This window comes from Armigeres subalbatus, chromosome 2, assembly GCF_024139115.2.
Source record: "Armigeres subalbatus isolate Guangzhou_Male chromosome 2, GZ_Asu_2, whole genome shotgun sequence".
Taxonomy (NCBI): Eukaryota; Metazoa; Arthropoda; class Insecta; order Diptera; family Culicidae; genus Armigeres; species Armigeres subalbatus.
The window spans coordinates 219576637-219595044 of record NC_085140.1 but is presented as its reverse complement, the minus strand read 5'-3'; the positions used below and the strand labels follow the sequence as shown (position 1 = coordinate 219595044).

At 43.6% G+C, this 18408-nt stretch overlaps 1 protein-coding gene across 1 annotated transcript in view; it reads right to left on the bottom strand.

Moving 5' to 3' along the window:
* Positions 1-336: 336 nt before the first annotated feature.
* The window catches only part of LOC134209558 (uncharacterized), a 57293-nt gene continuing 39221 nt past the window's right edge, over positions 337-18408 (bottom strand). The window contains exons 2-3 of the mRNA XM_062685555.1: positions 6635-6702; positions 337-6479 (exon numbers count right to left, since the gene is read on the bottom strand). Of these exons, the coding sequence (XP_062541539.1) occupies positions 337-6479; positions 6635-6702 (6211 nt within the window). The remainder of the gene's footprint in view (positions 6480-6634; positions 6703-18408) is intronic.

Sequence of the window (18408 nt, the reverse complement as noted above, 5' to 3'; positions counted from 1 at the left end):
GCGTTAGGATGGGCTTCTGGGGTTTCTATGGAGACATAGATTAATCTTTAAGAATTGTATTCCTGACAAAGAGATATCGGTGATCTAACCTGAAATCTAACGATCTCTATTGAACATTAGCACCTCGCACTAAGCCTCACTTCACAAAGCCACACTGTTTTGCCACTTGTATTCACTGTTGGCATATAACTTTATAAGGGCAAGATTAATTATAATAATCGGAAACTAGTGTAATAGTTGCAATATAGCATCTGCATAAAAACCTATCCTTCATGGACCTACTGCATATTATATTGCTATCTACAATGGCTGACGGTTTTCTCTCATTTTCATCCCTTAACAGTTGGCAGTAGTTGGCAGGGTTGCCGAATGTGCTGCGTCGCCAACATTCCCCTCCCCGTAAGGATTGGTACTATGCTGAGCCTTACAGGTTCCTGCGACGTCCAGTACTGCCAGCCTAGACACAGGTCTCTTAAATAATCCTCTCGTCGTTTGTACTACAGCTTGACGAACTCTACCATCCTTTCCTTTCATCACGTCCACAATTCGTCCACGCGTCCATCCGTTGCGTTTGTTGTCCTCAATGATGACTACTAAGTCACCCGAATTTATGGGTTTGACTTCACCAAACCATTTGGTCCGTCTTGTAAGTGTAGGAAGATATTCCCGTATCCAACGCTTCCAGAAATAGTTCAAGTTTTCTTGCACAAGTACCCAGGTGTTGCGAAGCTCTCGGCTTGGACATCCCAAATCTACGGGAGGTTGTTTGACACCGCTCGAGCTGCCCAAAATAAAGTGGTTGGGGGTTAGCGCCTCTTGTTCCGGTGAATCGAGTGGCAAGTATGTTAGAGGTCGGGAATTAACTATTGACTCTGCTTCCACCAGGTGTGTGAGCAAAGCTTCATCGTCGAATTTTCGGTCCTGTGGTATACTCATCAATGCTGTTTTGACTGAGCGTACCAGACGCTCCCATGAGCCCCCCATATGAGGAGCGGATGGAGGTATGAAGAACCACTTCGTCTCCGTATTTGTAAATGTTGCTGCAGCTTCTTTATTGATGCGCTGCATTTGCTCTTGAAGAATTCCATTGGCTCCTACGAAGTTTCGCCCATTGTCGGAGTAAATCTCCAACGGTGCTCCTCTCCTGCATATAAATCTGCGGATGCATGCTATGCAAGACTGAGTGGATAAGTCATAAGCGACTTCAACATGTACAGCTCGGACCGTTAAACAAGTTATGAGGCATATCCATCTTTTAGCATTAGACCGACCTACTTTCACTAGTGTCGGTCCGAAGTAGTCGATCCCGATGTAACTGAAAGGCCGTACTCCAGGTGATAATCGAGCTTCAGGTAGTGGAGCCATTCTTGGCACAGCTGGTTGCGACTTGTATACCTTGCACCATTGACACAGTCTTGTCACCGTCCGCACCGTAACGCGAATCCGTGGAATGTAATATTTCTGGCGGAGTTCATTGACGATAGTCTCGGCGTTGCCGTGGAGATATTTCCTGTGATAGTAATCCACGATTAAATAGGTTACATGATGCTTTCGGGGAAGTATGACAGGATATTTGAGGTCAAATGCATCCACACGTGCCGCTCCCGTGCGGCTATCTATACGTAGAACTCCGACATCATCAAGCATGGGCGTAAGCTTATAGATAGGACTTGACTTATCGAGTGCACTGCGCTGTATTTCCGACCGATGCTTATTTTCAGTTAGGATACTTATTTCATCCGAGTAGGCGGTCCACTGCACCGTCTTCCAGATTTGAATTTCTGCTGCTCTTAAATCTTCGTGAGTTGGTTCTTTTCCCACCTTGTAACTTGCTTTATTGGCTTTGTAAACCGTGAAAGGATGAAAAACGAATGCTACCGTTCTCAGCAATCTGCTCCAATTGGAAAAACGTTCGAAATCGAATAGTGGTGTTATCACATCGTGAAACAAGTGACATGGTCGTAATTCCTCTTCTGTCGAGATGGTTGGGGTTATAGTTCTCGGCCACAGCTCCTGTGGCTTACTCAAAAACTCCGGTCCTTGTACCCAACGACTTCCGACGTCGAAGCATGGTCCTTTGCCCCATTTGGTAGCCTCATCTGCGACATTCAATTTGCTGGGAACCCACCTCCATTCGTTCTCTTTTGTTAGCTCCAACACCTCTCCTACGCGACATGCAACAAATTGTTTATAACGGCGATGTTCGGAACGAAGCCAGGCCAAAACAGTGTTGGAGTCAGACCAACAGAACCGTTGTTTAATTGGTATTGTGTGATTTTCTTCCACGAACAGTAGCAAGCGAGCTCCCAAAACGGCCGCCATCAGCTCCAAGCGTGGAATAGACACATATTTCAGTGGAGCTACCTTGGTTTTTGCTGTCACGAGAGAACATCGCGGGTTGCCTTCCATATCGATGATCCTGAAGTATACCACGGCGGAATAGGCCGCCTCGCTGGCGTCGACGAACAAATGTGTTTGCAGTGTTCCGTATTGCTCATTGCTAGCTGCCTGGAAATAGCAGCGAGGTATCTGTATTTCACTTATACGGTTGAACAACGCGATCCATTTCTGCCATTGTTGCTCTATCCGATCATCCACGTATTCATCCCACTTTGTTCCGGCACGCCATACCTGCTGCATAATAATTTTGCCGTGAACTAAGAACGATGCAAGGAGTCCAAGTGGGTCGAACAAGCTCATCACGGTCTTCAGTAGCTGCCTTTTAGTTGGTCTGGTTTTCGATCGTATGAGTTCTTCTATGTCTGTCCTAAACATCGTAGAAAAGCTAAGCATATCCGTTTCTGTTAGCCAGAGCATACCGAGCACTCTTTCAGATTCTTCATCCCCAGTGGCCATCAAATCTTTTGTAGAAACTTTCGGACATTCACCCAGATATTCCAAAACCTTTACCTCGTTACTGGACCAATTTCGTATCTCGAATCCGCCGTTTGCGTATACACGGCGAACTTGATCGGCGACTAGTTTAGCTTCTTCTACGTTCTCAAAACTATCGAGATAATCGTCAACGTAGGTGGACTTCATGATTCCCTCAGCCGCTCTAGGAAACTGGATTTCATGCTCCTTCGCATTTTTGTTTTTAACAAATTGCGCGGATGAAGGGGAACTGGTTGAACCGAAGGTCAATACATCCATCAGGAAGATTCTTGGGGGTTCTTCCTCTGTTGCTCGCCAAAGAAATCGCTGAGAATGACGGTCTGCTGTGGTGACTTTGATTTGGTGAAACATTTCTTTAATGTCACCGCAGGTTGCCACCGGGTATTGACGGAATCGAAATAGAACGGAGGGTAGCGATACAAGCAGGTCGGGTCCTGGGAGAAGAAACGTATTTAGGGATACTCCATTAACTTTGGCTGCTGCGTCCCAAATTAGTCGAACCTTCTTTGGTTTTTTTGGATTGACAACAGCGCCTAATGGAAGATACCATATTCGTCTGGGATCTGCTTCGTTAAGCTCCGCTTCCGTGGCAGGGTGTGCGTAATGCTTGTTCTGATATTCCTGCAGTTGTCTGTGCAGGTTTTCTTTGAGCACAGGGTCACGAGACATGCGTCTCTCTAAACACTTCAACCGCTGTAAAGCCATTGGAAAGCTGTTAGGAAGGTCAATTTCATTGTGTTTCCACAACAGCCCTGTTGCGAAGTGGTTACCTTCCCTACGAGTGGTTTTTTCCAGAATACATCGAGCCCTTCTTACGTCATCTGTTTCTAACGTTTGCATCTTCTGTAGTCCGGCTTCTTCTGCGTTAAAATATTCGCGAATCATACTGTCCAATTTTTCTCCGTTATCGCATTCGCAAATATGGTAGTTGAAATGATTTATTTCTGGATCTTCCGACATACTCCCATATACGCACCAACCAACGCGTGTTTTCACTGCTATTGGGCCTTGCTTTCCTTCTTTGATCCTTTGTGGCACTGCCAGTGATAGATTACGCAGTCCAATCAGTAATCGCGGAACAGCCTTCTGGTAGCTACGGATCGGTAAGCCGCTTAGGTGTTGGTATTTCTCCTGAAGTTCTTCAAAACAGAGTGTTTGAGAGGGCAGATTCAGACGCTCTACGGTTCTAGCATTCTTCAAGCAGTATTTCTTCCTATTTCCTAACGCCGATATTTGTACCGAGACCATTTGTGAGTTTTCTTCGGAGCGATACATATCAGCGGTCCATTTCAAGCAGAGAGGGACCATTGGACCGTGTAGATTCAGCTGGTCCGCTAAGCTTTGCTCCACCAAAGTAGCCGATGAACCCTCGTCCAGAAAGGCGAAAGTATCGATAGATTTTGATGGGCCGGATATGGTCACTGGAAGTATTCGGAAAAGTACAGATTGTCCACAGTGGTGATAGTTGTGGCCTTCTATCCTGTTAGTGGCCGACTTTGTTGCTGAGTGCAGCAGTGGATGGTGCCGAAGCTGACACCCGTCGATTTCGCACCGCATTGAACTTCTACAAGATCTCCGTCCATGTTGTCCCAAGCAGCAGCGGCAGAGATTCAAAGCAGTAACAGTCTTCCACCGACTGTCAGCGTTACCGTTTTTGAACGTGAAGCAATCTTTGACCCGATGGCTACCTTTTCCACATACAATGCAGGATTTAAAAGCTTCAGTTTTGTGCTTATTCTGGGGTAGGGTATCTACAGTTTCTACATGTGAATGCACGTATCCTTTGTCTCTTGGTTTCATTTTGTCCATCCTAGAACCTTGGCTACTGCTGTACAATACCACCTTGCTTACTGATTCGACCACTGAAGACATAAAGCTGCTAAAAGTTTGCAGCGTCATATCAGGAAATTCAACCAAGTGTTGAGCCCACTGCATCTTTACATTAGCTGGCAGTTTTTCCACCAGTTCTTGTAAAAGGACTGGATTGGCGAGATGACTCCGCTGGTCAGCCGCAATAAGATGGCTTACCAAGTTCCTGACCGCCATTCCGAAATCGATGAGAGTTTCTAACCGCTCTGATTTTGGGGCTGGAGCCTCACGAACGGTTTTGATCAGCCTACTTATGATGACTTCCGGACGTCCATAGAGCGTTTGAAGCGTCCGAATCACTTCCGGTACTGAATCTGGATCTAACAGATTATAGCGCACTGATTTGAGTGCATTTCCTTTCAAGGACCTTTGCAATCGGGCAAGGTTTTCTACTCTGCTGTATCCACAAGCGGACGTGGTGTTACGTAGACTACTTATAAAAAGTGGCCACTCTTCCGGGTCACCGTGGAAGTCGGGTAGATCCCTGGGCATTACCTGCCTCGCTGCAAGTTGCTCTGGTGATGGCCGACGAACTTCTTGGAACAGAATGTCCACTTCTTGGTTACGGCCAGCGTCTCGTATGGTTTGCTGATTATTGCTAGGACCTATCTCATTCAAGCGTGCGAAGTTGTTACGCATCTGCTCATGAGGGCCCTGACTACTCAACAAATTGAATCCACGTCTATCCAAAATGCAATCGGTATCTGGCTCCCTAGCAAGATTTACACTGGGCGGAAACAAAGGGGCCGCTGTGGTTGGCAATTTACTTTTGGGTACAGCTCCTTTTGACACGTCTCTCAATGGCCATAGTGACTGTCCATTCGGCGCTAGTGGTTCTGCATTACGCTGCTGTAGTTGAAGTTGACACCTCTTCAGTTGGTCTCGAAGCTCCTGCATGGTTTGGCGATCAATCTTTGTACTTTCTTGGCACTTTTGCAATTCCGACCTCAGTAGTGCAAAATCCTCGTTGACTTCATCATGCTTTTCTTCACTTCTTTTCAGATCCCGTTTTACTACTGCCACTCGCTTGGACAAATTTTTGTTTACATCGCCATCCTTCATTCTACTCGCTTTGCAATCAATGACGTCGTCGTTGCGGTCAAGAGAAATTGGCGTAGACATAGACTGACCGGCCTCAGTATTTGTTTTGACCATACATGCACCTTTTTCCCCTTTCTCTGAGAAACGATCGGCTGTATTCACTCTCCTATTTACGCTCACGGGAAAAGAAGGGGTCTTCGGGTCAGTGAGCGATTTGTTCTCTGGGAGCGACGCTGCTACTTGACCCACCCAGACGTTGACGTCCTTGTCTCGATCTCGTGCTTCGATCTCCTGGATACGACTGCGTACGCTGCGAGCATCATTCTCCTCGTCTAACGCACACTGTTCGAGAAGATCGTACTTTGCCTTTACAAACTCTTTTTCCATCGTGATTTCCAATTCCTTTTTTCGCAATTCCTGTTCTTCTGCTAGACGTTGTAGGTTGATTGCTAACACGGCTCTACGATTAGAAGACGTCGTAAGGTTGGAGACAGACCGTGGTGGTTGTGGAGGAGTCAAACACTTCTCACATATCCAAATGGATCGATCAGCTATGGAGGCATTAACACTGGCGCAGGAGAAATGCCACCAGCCAGAACATTTGTCGCATTGTACGATGTTGTCGGCAGAGTCAGGGCGATCGCAGCCCGCACATCCGTATGATGCATCGATGTCTGAAGAAATATTCGACATTTGTCAACGAATCTCTTTAAGTTTTGTTCGCGAAAACAAAACACCGATTCTTTAGAGCGTGATGCTTAAAGCTGCAATGATTTTTTATTCATTATTTTAATTCAATTTTCAAACAAATATAATTATGTTAGCTTACAGATTCGGTTCACCCTAATGTTTGATAGATCTCGCGAACAAATGGGTTTATTACCGTTGTGGTTTGCCCTACAAGAAATTCAATCATCTTTTTAAGTGTTTAATAAGGGTATTTATCACTATATACTTAATCCGTGAATCAAGTTCATCTATGTGTGGTTTGGAGTATGCGTTAGGATGGGCTTCTGGGGTTTCTATGGAGACATAGATTAATCTTTAAGAATTGTATTCCTGACAAAAGAGATATCGGTGGTCTAACCTGAAATCTAACGATCTCTATTGAACATTAGCACCTCGCACTAAGCCTCACTTCACAAAGCCACACTGTTTTGCCACTTGTATTCACTGTTGGCATATAACTTTATAAGGGCAAGATTAATTATAATAATCGGAAACTAGTGTAATAGTTGCAATATCGCATCTGCATAAAAAAATATCCTTCATGGACCTACTGCATATTATATTGCTATCTACAATGGCTGACGGTTTTCTCTCATTTTCATCCCTTAACAGTTGGCAGTAGTTGGCAGGGTTGCCGAATGTGCTGCGTCGCCAACAATTTCCGTACCACGGTCCAACCCATTGACCACCAGCAGCGAGGGTAGAAGGTTAGCCATGCAGAGGTGTCTGGACGTGCTGATATTCTCGGATATATGGGATAGACAGTGTTCAGTCCTGTTACTGAAACCTGACAAGCCACCAGGAGATCCCTAAGCGTACAGACCAATCTGTCTAATAGATACTGTACGGAAGCTACTGTAGAAGTTAATCCTGAACGAAATTGGTGCACGGAGCAACAATAGGCTGCCTATAGGAAAACGGGTCATGAACGTCAAAGCACACTGCTGCGAAAAATAGATGACGATAATGAACGGGAGCCCTAGCGCGAACTACCAACGTCGCAATTGCTGCCAGCTTAACGTCCGGTTGCAGGGGAGTTCCCGTTGTCGTGAAACTTCTTGTCGGAGTAGGATAGAACCATTGTCAAGTCTATCCAACTCGTTTGCAATCGCGAGCTGAATGACTCAACGACTAAGTTAAAAGCTGAATGGCTCAAGGGCATTGAAAATCGGTTAAAAGGAGTAGCCTAGGCCTACCGTCAGGGTCTAGTTGAGTAGATTGGGTCATGCGAATGCACCGGTTTCTGATCATCATAGCACTAGTGCACTGGTATCGCCAACCGAAATCCTTACACCAACCTCAGCGCTCGCCCGGTCACCCGTTGAAGTGTGAAAGTACTTAGGACTTGCGCAGATCTATGAATATGCTGACCAGGTGGAAGAGTTGTTGCTCAAAAGTGCATGAACTATGGAGTCGAAGGGATCAGAACATCGAATATAAGCACCGTGAATCGTGTTCTGTTGGGAGGAGTACGTTAAGTACTGTCTAACCCCCAGAAGTAAAACTGAAAGACAATCTAAACAAATCTAAACTCTTTCTACCTTTCTCGAGTAAATCAAAAATGTATCGATAAACTATCTAAAGCGAGCTTTTAAAAGATGCTCGAAAACCCAAGCAGCCAACCCGCAGATGTTAGATTTTCTTATGATTCTTCTTATGATTCTTCTTTCTAAATCATGATTTCTCTCATGAAATCATGATTTATATTCATGGTGTATTTTCATGGCATGAAAACACGACGGATTCATGGAATCAGGAATTATTTTCTCATTTCTGGGATCAGATTTTTACCCGTGTATGTGAAATGGCTAGGTTTTGAATTTAAATATCAAAGAGATTCGTATTATCAGACGTAGCGTACGAAATTTTAAATAGAATAGTCAAATTTAACTTTTTTATGATCAGTTTCAATAAATTTTCAACCGATTCGAAAAAGCTGTCAGATTACGTAGAAATAAAATATTGAGGAAGTGTGTATTGCAGTGCGACGCGGTGTATCAGTGAAAAACTTTTTTTTTTCTCACGAAAAAAAATAATGTCTGAAGCTTGTCAATGTTGGGTCAAAAGTGCCATCACTAGTAAGGACAAGAATGGCACCCCTATGTTTGTTATGTATCGTAATAGCTGATCAAACTCATGATTTTGTCAATTGCTGAACAAACTTATTTTTCTCAGAGTTGAAAGAAAAAGTTGGCCATTAACCATAATGGAAGCGACAATGCGGCACGTGACCAAAAAAAAGCAAAAAGGGTGAATCGGCTAAAGAACACGAAGTTCCAAGGAACCTTACCAACACTAAACTTACTTACCAACATTTTTTTTTTACAGCACAAATTGCTCAAGGTGGCATACTTGCCCCTAACTCCGCTCTGCCAGGTAAAGTATATTTCTTTATACATATAGAGTTCATCTCATAGCTCCTATGTTCATCCCAACTAAAACAAAGCAATGAAAGAAAAATTTATTTGTGTCACATTTTTGTGATTTTTTCAGCAGTGAACACGCATGTTATGGAAAAGAAGCGAGATCGGTGCTGTATTGCTGTCTTTCGTGGTAAGGTGAACATATGGAGATGTGAAGAGTTCACTTACCTGGGGGCAGCAGGGACTTTGTCCAAGGGCTTGACGACCCTTCCCCATGGCCACTGCGAGTTAGACCGGGACCATCGTCCCTAACCCCTAATCCCAAGGCGTCAAGCGACCCGTGCCGAGGGGATGCATGGCCAGGGGGGTGAAATAATAAGCTAGGCCTTTAACGGAGCCTGTGGGGTACCTGGGCACCCTCCACAGTAATTGCCCTTACCGCGTTATGCTCTGGCGTGGCTCTGGCGTGGTGGACCTCTTTTCCCGAGCAACTCGTGGGACCAAAATGGAAAACCAAGTCAATTCTTCAATTAGTGGTAGTAGTGTAGGCGACAACCCCTTCGCAAGAGGTGGGTTGTTCAGGTCTCCGCCTAGGAGGCCAGAGGCAATAGTCGGCAGCTCAGTGCGCAGCGCCAGCGTGGGTCACTCAACCTTCCTCTCGGCTATAAAAACGCCGGAAGGGGTTATTGACGGCCCATGGCTTGTGAAGGCGATGAACCGCAAACGCGATGGGCTTTCGGCCTTCGAGGTGGCGACGGAACAGCTGGACGCCATCATCGACTTTGCGTCATCGAAGCATAATATCAGCAAGGACCTCAAGAGGAGCTTGCAGAAACTTCGAAAGTCGATGCTGGACGCCAAGCTGGAGAGGGCGGTCAGGACGGCCAAGTGTAAACCCGTGAAATCGGTGGAGTCGAGGTCTACAGACTGAGGCCCAAGGATTCGCGGACTCAGGCAAGAGTCGAGTCGACCGAAGGCGTGCCAGCTAAGACGGTGGTGCCAAAGTCTGCAGACTGAGGCTCAAGTATTTGCAGGTACGTCGGGGGTGACTTCTCAACGGAGCAGACACAAAAACAGGAGACAGTCTCCAGGGATGAGCTCCCTGGGGCCGCTCCAAAACGCGGAGGTTACTACCCCGAACAAGGGTAGTGGGGCTGGGAAGCTGAACCCCGGTCAGGTACCTCCAAAACCGGGGAGGAAGGACCTGGAAAGGTCCGTCCACTCAAACAAGACGGTGGTAAGGGGTTACGGCAGGCTGAAAGTTCTCAGCCGCACCAGACCAGGGAAATAGAGGGAATGACGCCTCCTGGACCCTGGTCAAGAACAAGAGAAACCGAAGACGTCAAGGGCCGAAAAGAAGGCCCAGGCGAATGAGGGTAGCAAGAAGTCTAGGGTAGGCGCCAATCGCTCCAGGGGCGATGCCCAAGCAACACAATTGAAGAGAATGTGGTTGTTGCGACTTGATTGTGACTTAATTTGGTCATATATAAGTTGCAGCAATCTGTTTAGAACATGTGTGCTGCTCGGGTGCCCTAGTCATCACGGCGGACGAGGCTAAGTACTCGGATGTTTTGAAGGCGATGAGGAGTGACGTCAAGCTCGGTGAACTCGGCGCCGACGTACGTCGAATAAGACGTACCCGGATGGGCGAGATGATACTCGAGCTGAAGCGGGGCGTCTCGCAAAATGGCGCCGCCTACAAGAAGTTGGCGGAGACGCCCACCGCAGCCGTTCGGCTACGGAAAGGTCCGGCAGGGACGCAGGTAGCATTGGTTCGGCTATCTGCAGCGGACGCCTCCAAGGTAGTCAAGTTAGGGAGCGTCAAGGTGGGATGGTCGGTATGCCCTGTGCGCATATACGAGCAACCCGAAGTTTGCTTCAAGTGCCTGGAACCGGGGCACAAGCAATGGGACTGCAAAGGCCCTGACAGAAGCAAGCTCTGCCGACGCTGCGGATTGGAGGGACATAAGGCACAATGCTGCACGAACCCTCCCAATTGTTTGATTTGTTCCAGCAAAGCTGTGAACAGCAGGCACCCATGGGGGCTCGATGTGCCAACATTTAAGCGTGCTGCAAAATCAAAGTGCAGGTAAAGCAGCTGGCTTGCTCGGCTTCGCCCGAGTGTTTGGTGTGCGCAGGTTTAGAGGAAACAGCGGAACACGTCTTGTTCGTGTTCGTGCTCACGTTTTCGCGCAATGCGTGACCACATGCTTGCCACATGTGGTCTGGACACTACCCCGGACAACCTAGTTCGGAGGATGTGTAAAGACGAAGTTGGCTGGAACGCCGTTTTATCGGCTATCGCCCAAATCGTCTCGGAGCTACACAGAAGGTGGCGCGTGGACTCAAGGAGGGCTAGTTCAGGCGCAAATAAGAGGTGGTCCAAGGGATCGGAGTCGGCTTCATGGGTCATACCGGTGGTCATGCTCTGTGGTCGAACTCGATCCTTTTATCGAACAAGTGGAAGCGCGAAGAACAACATGGTATCGTCGCTTTCGCGGCGTCGGTCAACCGGGCGGGTTCCGAGCCCGAGGACGGAAAGGGTCCTCGTCAAGGCTGGGGGCAGGCGTAGGCCTTGCGTCAGCAAGTCCCTCTGTGTGCTGGCGAATAGGCCCTATCGCAGAAAGGTCAATTTGGGGTGCACGCGGCATCATCATTCTTGATACCAGTCGTGCAGAGGGAAGCAGGCGCGAAGTCGACCCTGCCCACCTTCCGAGGACATAGGGCGTGGTAAGGCCACCTGGAAAGCCGGCAATGCGCTGGCACGATACCATGGTGTTCTTCTAAAAAGCGAGTCACGATGTTCGATGCTGCAAGGACACGCAGCTAACCTCGAGGGTGCGTCATGCACTGGCCCCCCTTTGAAGCATTACTTTCTGGTTGTACCGAAGGGACGATGGGCTTGGCGGCAATGGAAACGGTTTAGCTGGTCGGGGATGCAGCCCTGCCTCCCTCATTTGAGGTGGCCCCTAACCCAGCACTTCCTGGTCAACCCAGGATGTCTGTTGAGCAGATTCCCCCTCCATTGTTTAGGAAGAAAAAAAAAAAAAAAAGAGTTCACTTACCTACAATAGGGCATTGAAGGAGTGAATTCATGAATGTCTCCCGATTGCGAATACCACTGACATAAAAGCGTGTTAATAATGGATCAAATACCCTGGTTGGAACTTATCACGCGACTTCACGTATGGCGAAGAACACAATTTTTGAAAGACAATAAATTTCGTTCAATACATATATTTAAGCGAAGTCACTCGATGGACTGAATGTAGCTAAATGCTTTTCTCCGCTTTTATTGTCATGACAAAAAGAATCCATGTTCTTTGCCGGCTCACGAATGCAAAATGATTGCAAAATCAACATATTTATTTTATTCGCCTGACTTTTGACATATTTACAAGAGCGACCTCCTGCGACGATCGACATCTTTTGTCATAATTTTCCCCAGCCGGGTTGTTCGCTTCCTTCTGGATCGTTTGTTGTTCACCCGCTTGTGTCGTTTGTAGTTTTTGAATTATTAAAATTTGTGCAAGCAAGAAAAAGGCATCGCTTTTGTGCCTTGATGACTAACTTTTTTTGTGTTGCCTTACTGCTCTTCATTCCACAACTTCATCGAAGCAGAAAGTTTCATATTTTGCTCTGGCATCGAGCATTTGTCAAGATTTATACCACCATCGCTTCGTTTCTCATTCATGCATGGGAGGACTTTTTTTTATTTTTCTCGAGAAACAGTGATTGAGTTATTTTTCAGTCTATTCAACTGAACGCTTTTGGCAGCATCTTGCGAGGAAGTAATGAAGAAACAACTCAGAAGGCTGATAATCTTAATTTTCTCCTTCGCCAACGGTAGCTCCCTCGGTACGCATAATAAACACCAAAGCTGCCAACACCGAGTCAAAGAAGAGGAAAAATGGCACAACACGAACATGACAAAAACTTTGGTAATCTTGAATCTGACACAATATTTTCAAAAGATGATTTTTATGAGAGAAATCCAATCCTACCTAGCTTCTCCTGGTTCACGTAACATAGCCCAAACATTGATCTTTCAGGGATTTAATTTCACGCTTCTTTAAAATCTACAATAAAATCGAGAGTATACTGAAATTATTGAGTGCAACAAACTAGGAGCAAAATCTAAATAAAGTTGAAGAAAGGATTTATCAACACTTTTAAAATCATTGAAAGTTAATCAATGCATAAGCATTTTGTCTTTTACAGTAACGGTAGTAAGCAAAGATTATCACCAGGTTGGAAGGATGAAGATCAACTCTTGCAGTAGAAGACAATTGTAAGAAGCATTGGAAAATCCTGATCAATCCACTTACCGGTACTGGTGCCTTTCTCGTGAATTAAAAAGAACAAAACGGACATGATTGAAGAGAAAAAAAAGCGCTGAATGGTTTCAATTATATTTGGGAAGAAATTCACTTTACAGTTTACAATTAAATTTGATCACAACCAGTTCTTGTTTTTTATATTTTCAACTGGTGTAAATCAGTCTTTTCTAGATTGTTTTTATCTTCTATTAATGTTCTTGTCAAAAATAATAAAAATAATAATTTTTATAAAACCCTGGTGGTAGAGTACCAACACGGCTGGAAATGTGATATGTGGTAGGGGAAACTTGGCACACAGATCCCCGAGGACCAGGGAATCAATATTCGAGCAACGCCTAACAATATACCCTTTGTCGTCAACAGAGTTTGTTACTGACAAACGCACCTCGCAACAAGCCTTTGTCAGAACTCAAACACAATATGACAAGAATCATTTGGCTTGCATGCTCTGATATTTCCGGAAATACGATGCTAATTTTGCAATCAAAGTTAGATTCTCGAATATTTCCATAAAAGCAGAATCTATGGTAGCTTAAAACCGAGATTTGCTGTAAAGATAATGCAAAATAACGGGATGAAAAGCTAGCAACAAAATTGTCTTCTTTTTTGTTGCTGACAAAAAATTTCAGATCTTTGTCATTATTATCTCCGACAAAAACAAAGCTTTGTCGTTGGTTCTCTTTTGACGCTTGTTTCGTATGCGCATTCAAGAAAAATTGATTCCCTGCCGGGGACACATGATCCCGCCCTGTTTTCTCGAAAACTAATCACATTTTTATACCACTGATATACTTGAGGTGCCCTCCTTAGCCTAGCGGTAAGACGAGCGGTTACAAAGCAAGACCATGCTGAGGGTGGCTGGGTTCGATTCCCGATGCCGGTCCAGGCAATTTTTTAATTGGAAATTGTCTCGATTTCTCTGGGCATAAAAGTATCATCGTGTTAGCCTAATGATGTACGAATGCAAAAATGGTACTTTGGCTTGGAAACCTCGCACTTAATGACTGTGCTAAATGAGCACTAAGCTGCAAGGCGGCAATGTCCCAGTGGGGATGTAATGTCAATAAGAAGATATGTGTAAACAGATCCGTTAGATAGATGATTGAATTTGAGTAACATTTGTATGGTTTTTGGGTTTTAGAGAGGGTTTATTATTTAAGCGTTCTCAATCCTTTACCACTGGCCAAGGTATTTGCGTTACAACCAATTTTCAATTTAAAGACATTATAATCAGATTTAAAGATAACAAAGGTATATTTCTGTGTCGATTAACCAGTTTTGGTACCATAACTTATCAAGCACAAAGAGAGATCCTCTTGAAACATCATTGTGTACTAAGTACATAATTTTATTTTTATTGGACACTGACAACGCATTTTCCATCTCAGCAAAAGTTATGTCGCACATACAAAAGTCCGAAAAGACGCATGACAAGGCGAAGCAAGGGATTTGTTGAGAAGAAGTTTCGCCAACAAAAAATGGTCCCCAATGGGCTTCATCGCAATAAAACGAAATCAATATGTCCATACATTAGATATCATTGTCCAGTAGAAATCAAATCCGATTAAGTTTTTTTGCCTGCTGGACCCATCCGATACATAGCATTAGAAGGGGACATCTTTCTTGCGTAAAATTGACACGGTAGTTGTACCAGGGAAAAATACAATATGCCGGATGATGGGAAAACGAGAGTCATTTGCCGCTAGATTGATTTTTTTATCAGTAAATCAGAGTGGCCATTCTGTTTGGAAGAGCAATAAAACTGATTTGATAGAGGAAATCTGTTTCCCACGAAATCATTTTGTTAATATCATGGAGGGAAAATTAACTTTGCTGCTCGTCCAATTTAAATCGTTCCCAGGCATCGCACATATTTCACTATCATGTACGATTGGGGCCAACTATTCTACATCCATTCATTTGTACCTTCGAGAGCAACATATGGCGCTCTTTAGAACTAGGATGTCTACAAAAGAGAATTCTGTTGAACAAAGCTCAATAATATAAAGTTAAGTCCCAACCTTTTATCATTTTCTCCATGCACATTCCCGATGCCGAACACGGTACAGATCTGCAGAAACAGCATCAGTAGCATGGCCCTGGACCGCAACATAGTCAGTAGAACGATGGGCGCTGCTCTAACGAGAGGGGGACCTTCCTGGATCAACCAGTAGCAACCTCCATGCTCTTACAGCTCTGTTCAATTTGGAATCCGTTGCATCCTAAGTACATGACCTAAACTCAAACTGTAAGGAAGGGAACTCGATCCAAGCAGCAGCAGCATCCTCCCATTCGAGGAACCTTTGCTACTTTTGCAAACACCATGATGTGATTCGAAATGTATTCTCTATTCCCATGTGCTACATACGTCGTTATGTATAGCAAACAGCATTTCCACTACTGTAAACATGTATCTCGTTCGTGCCCCTCGAATGATGTTGGCGAACAAAAATCGTATGCGAGAAAAAAAAATACAAAAAAAAAACATCACAAATAGTTTTGCACTTTTAGTCTAAGCAATAGATATGAGTGGACGTCAACTCGTTCGTTGTTATATTCACTAAAACCAATAAAAGTTTACTAGATAGAAATTTGGATTTACATACTATTTAAGTTTACTAAAATAGAGTAACGGCGCCAACAGTGAAGATAATAGAAAATATGTTTAAAAAAATCGATGATTTTGCAAAATTCACAGTTCTAACATTTTAACCAATCTCTTCTTCTATGGTTCTACAATTCAACTGGAACTTGACCTGTTTTTCAACTTAGTATTTTTTTAGCATTTCCACAGTTATTAACTGAAAGTTTTTCGAACTTGTTTAAAAAGCTTATCGAACTTGCCATCTCTGGATCGGTAAGCCTACCCGACTAGAACAGCATAACAAAAATTAAACGCAATTTTAACATATTGTGATATTTATAACTTATTTTGATACAATTTTGTTCTCAGTAGCCATTATCTTTTAAATGTTGTAACAGGATTATATCATAATATGATTTAAAAATTTCTTAACACCGAATTGCCCAACAGTAGGCAATTAAAATAGATGTAGCAAAGTCTCCCAGCCATAGATATCACAACGCTGATATAATTTGAGAAGGTTGCCTTATATTTGTAATGTTGTTAATTTCATGTTCTCGAAAAATATTCTTGTTCAGACAAAAACAAAAAATTATGATTGTTGATCACAATCTGGAAACCCATCACGACCTGTAAAATTTACAACTGCACAGAAACAATATATTTTGTATCTGATTCTGTTATAAATTTCTAACAAAATATGTTATTTTTATGATAAAATTGTAACAAAATTTGATAGTTTTTTGTTTCCAGTAGTGTAGTTTTTGATAGAAATTTAGATATTTTAACAACATCCTGCACCATGTTTCTAACAAATTTTGTTATAAAAATTTAGTCTAACATAATAACATAGGATGATATAATTTTGATATGACCTTCTAGTCGGGTACGCCTTTGTGGGCAAGGCAAACTGGAGACCCCTATGTATGTTATATGATTAAATACTACCTGGAAAATAAGTACATCAAGAGCAACAGAATACAAAAACCAACTAATCACAATTAAAAATCAATTTTCTGTTAAAGATGCTCGTGTAAACACCCTAGAAAACTGCCACGGAAGATAATAATCAACAAAACTGATTTTGTCAATCTAAACAGTTGCCAACGGGCAACCACCATCCATCGGCGGCGGTCTAATCCCAAAACAGAAGTTTCATTTTGTCGCTTGAACAAACACTCTCAACTACAAATAAAACTTGTTCGGCTAGTTTCGACGGTAGGGCGAAACACCACCAACAACCATGGCCTCTTATCCACCCACTTTGAGGGTGGGTGGGTGTTAGGAAGCGGACGAACGTGTCAATGATTTTGTTCTGAAAATTTTACACTACAGAAGGGATGTTCAGGAATTTTTTTTTTCACATTTGTTTTTGTTTCAAGTATTTAACAGTCTATTCTTTTTAAGATATTGTGAATTTCAACTCTAAATTTTGCGCTAAGCTTATTGTCCACCAATACTATTTCGTGGAATGGCGTTTGTCAGTTATTGAAACACGGTGATCATTCGTTTTGGAAATACTTGATTTCTATCCTACAGATTCGAGAAAACTTTCAAACCGCACTTCATATTTCTAATGCCATCAAACCGAAAAGGGTGCCTTAAAGATTGTTCAGAAAGTATTAGTGAAAGAAATACTTGTTCAGTGGTTTTTCAAGAACTTAAAGGAGACACAAATCATGTGTAACCTAAAACGGGGTGGACTGGGTGTACTATATTTGAATACTTGCGCAGTGCAACAAAAGTGAGGGTCATGTGGCATAACGGAGCATTTTTTTGTGTTCACTAAATTAGTAGCTTGACTAAGTGGTACTGAAAAAAACGGAATTGGGAATATAACACAGATCGATGATAATAGTAGTAAGAACTAATCCTTTCGTAGAAAGCATGATTAGCCAGGTATAAAGCAATGACCAACACGGATGTGATCCCATCTTTAAAAGTATGCGTTTGCTCGGTATATGGTAATGGCTGATGTGATTCATTCTTTAAAAGTAGCCGATTGCCCAGAATAAATCAATGGTGGATGAGATCCCTTCTTTAAAAGTAGGCATTTGCTCGGCATAAGGCAATGTCGGATATGATGCTTTCTTCAAAAGTATAGCAATGGATTAAGGCAATGTTGGATGTGATCCCTTTTTTTAGAAAGAGACAATGAAAGATCTGATCTCCTCCTCAAAAGCAGGTGATTGTCCTAATTGAAGTAACCCGAGCTGCACACATGTTACACAAAAGTTTATGTGACCCATATGCAATTGAATATGACCAATATGCACATTTGAGTTGCTGCAACCGAATCGATGTGCATCTTGCTGCCAGGGAATGGTGGATGTAATCCCTTCTTTATGTGGAAGATCGCCGAGGTTTGTTCCATCTACCGTGGTGATGGAACAACCCTCTACGAGCCTTCCACTGTATGAAAATCGCTGTCTCCTTCTTAATTTCGAAACATTATTATCGACAAAGACTATATGCCACCTTCGCAGCAAAAAAATACTTGGTGAAATAGATTCACCCAATATCCTGAATTGAATAGATTTTTCTGTTCCTTCCCGCAATTCCCGTTCGGTGTCATTTTGGCAATTTG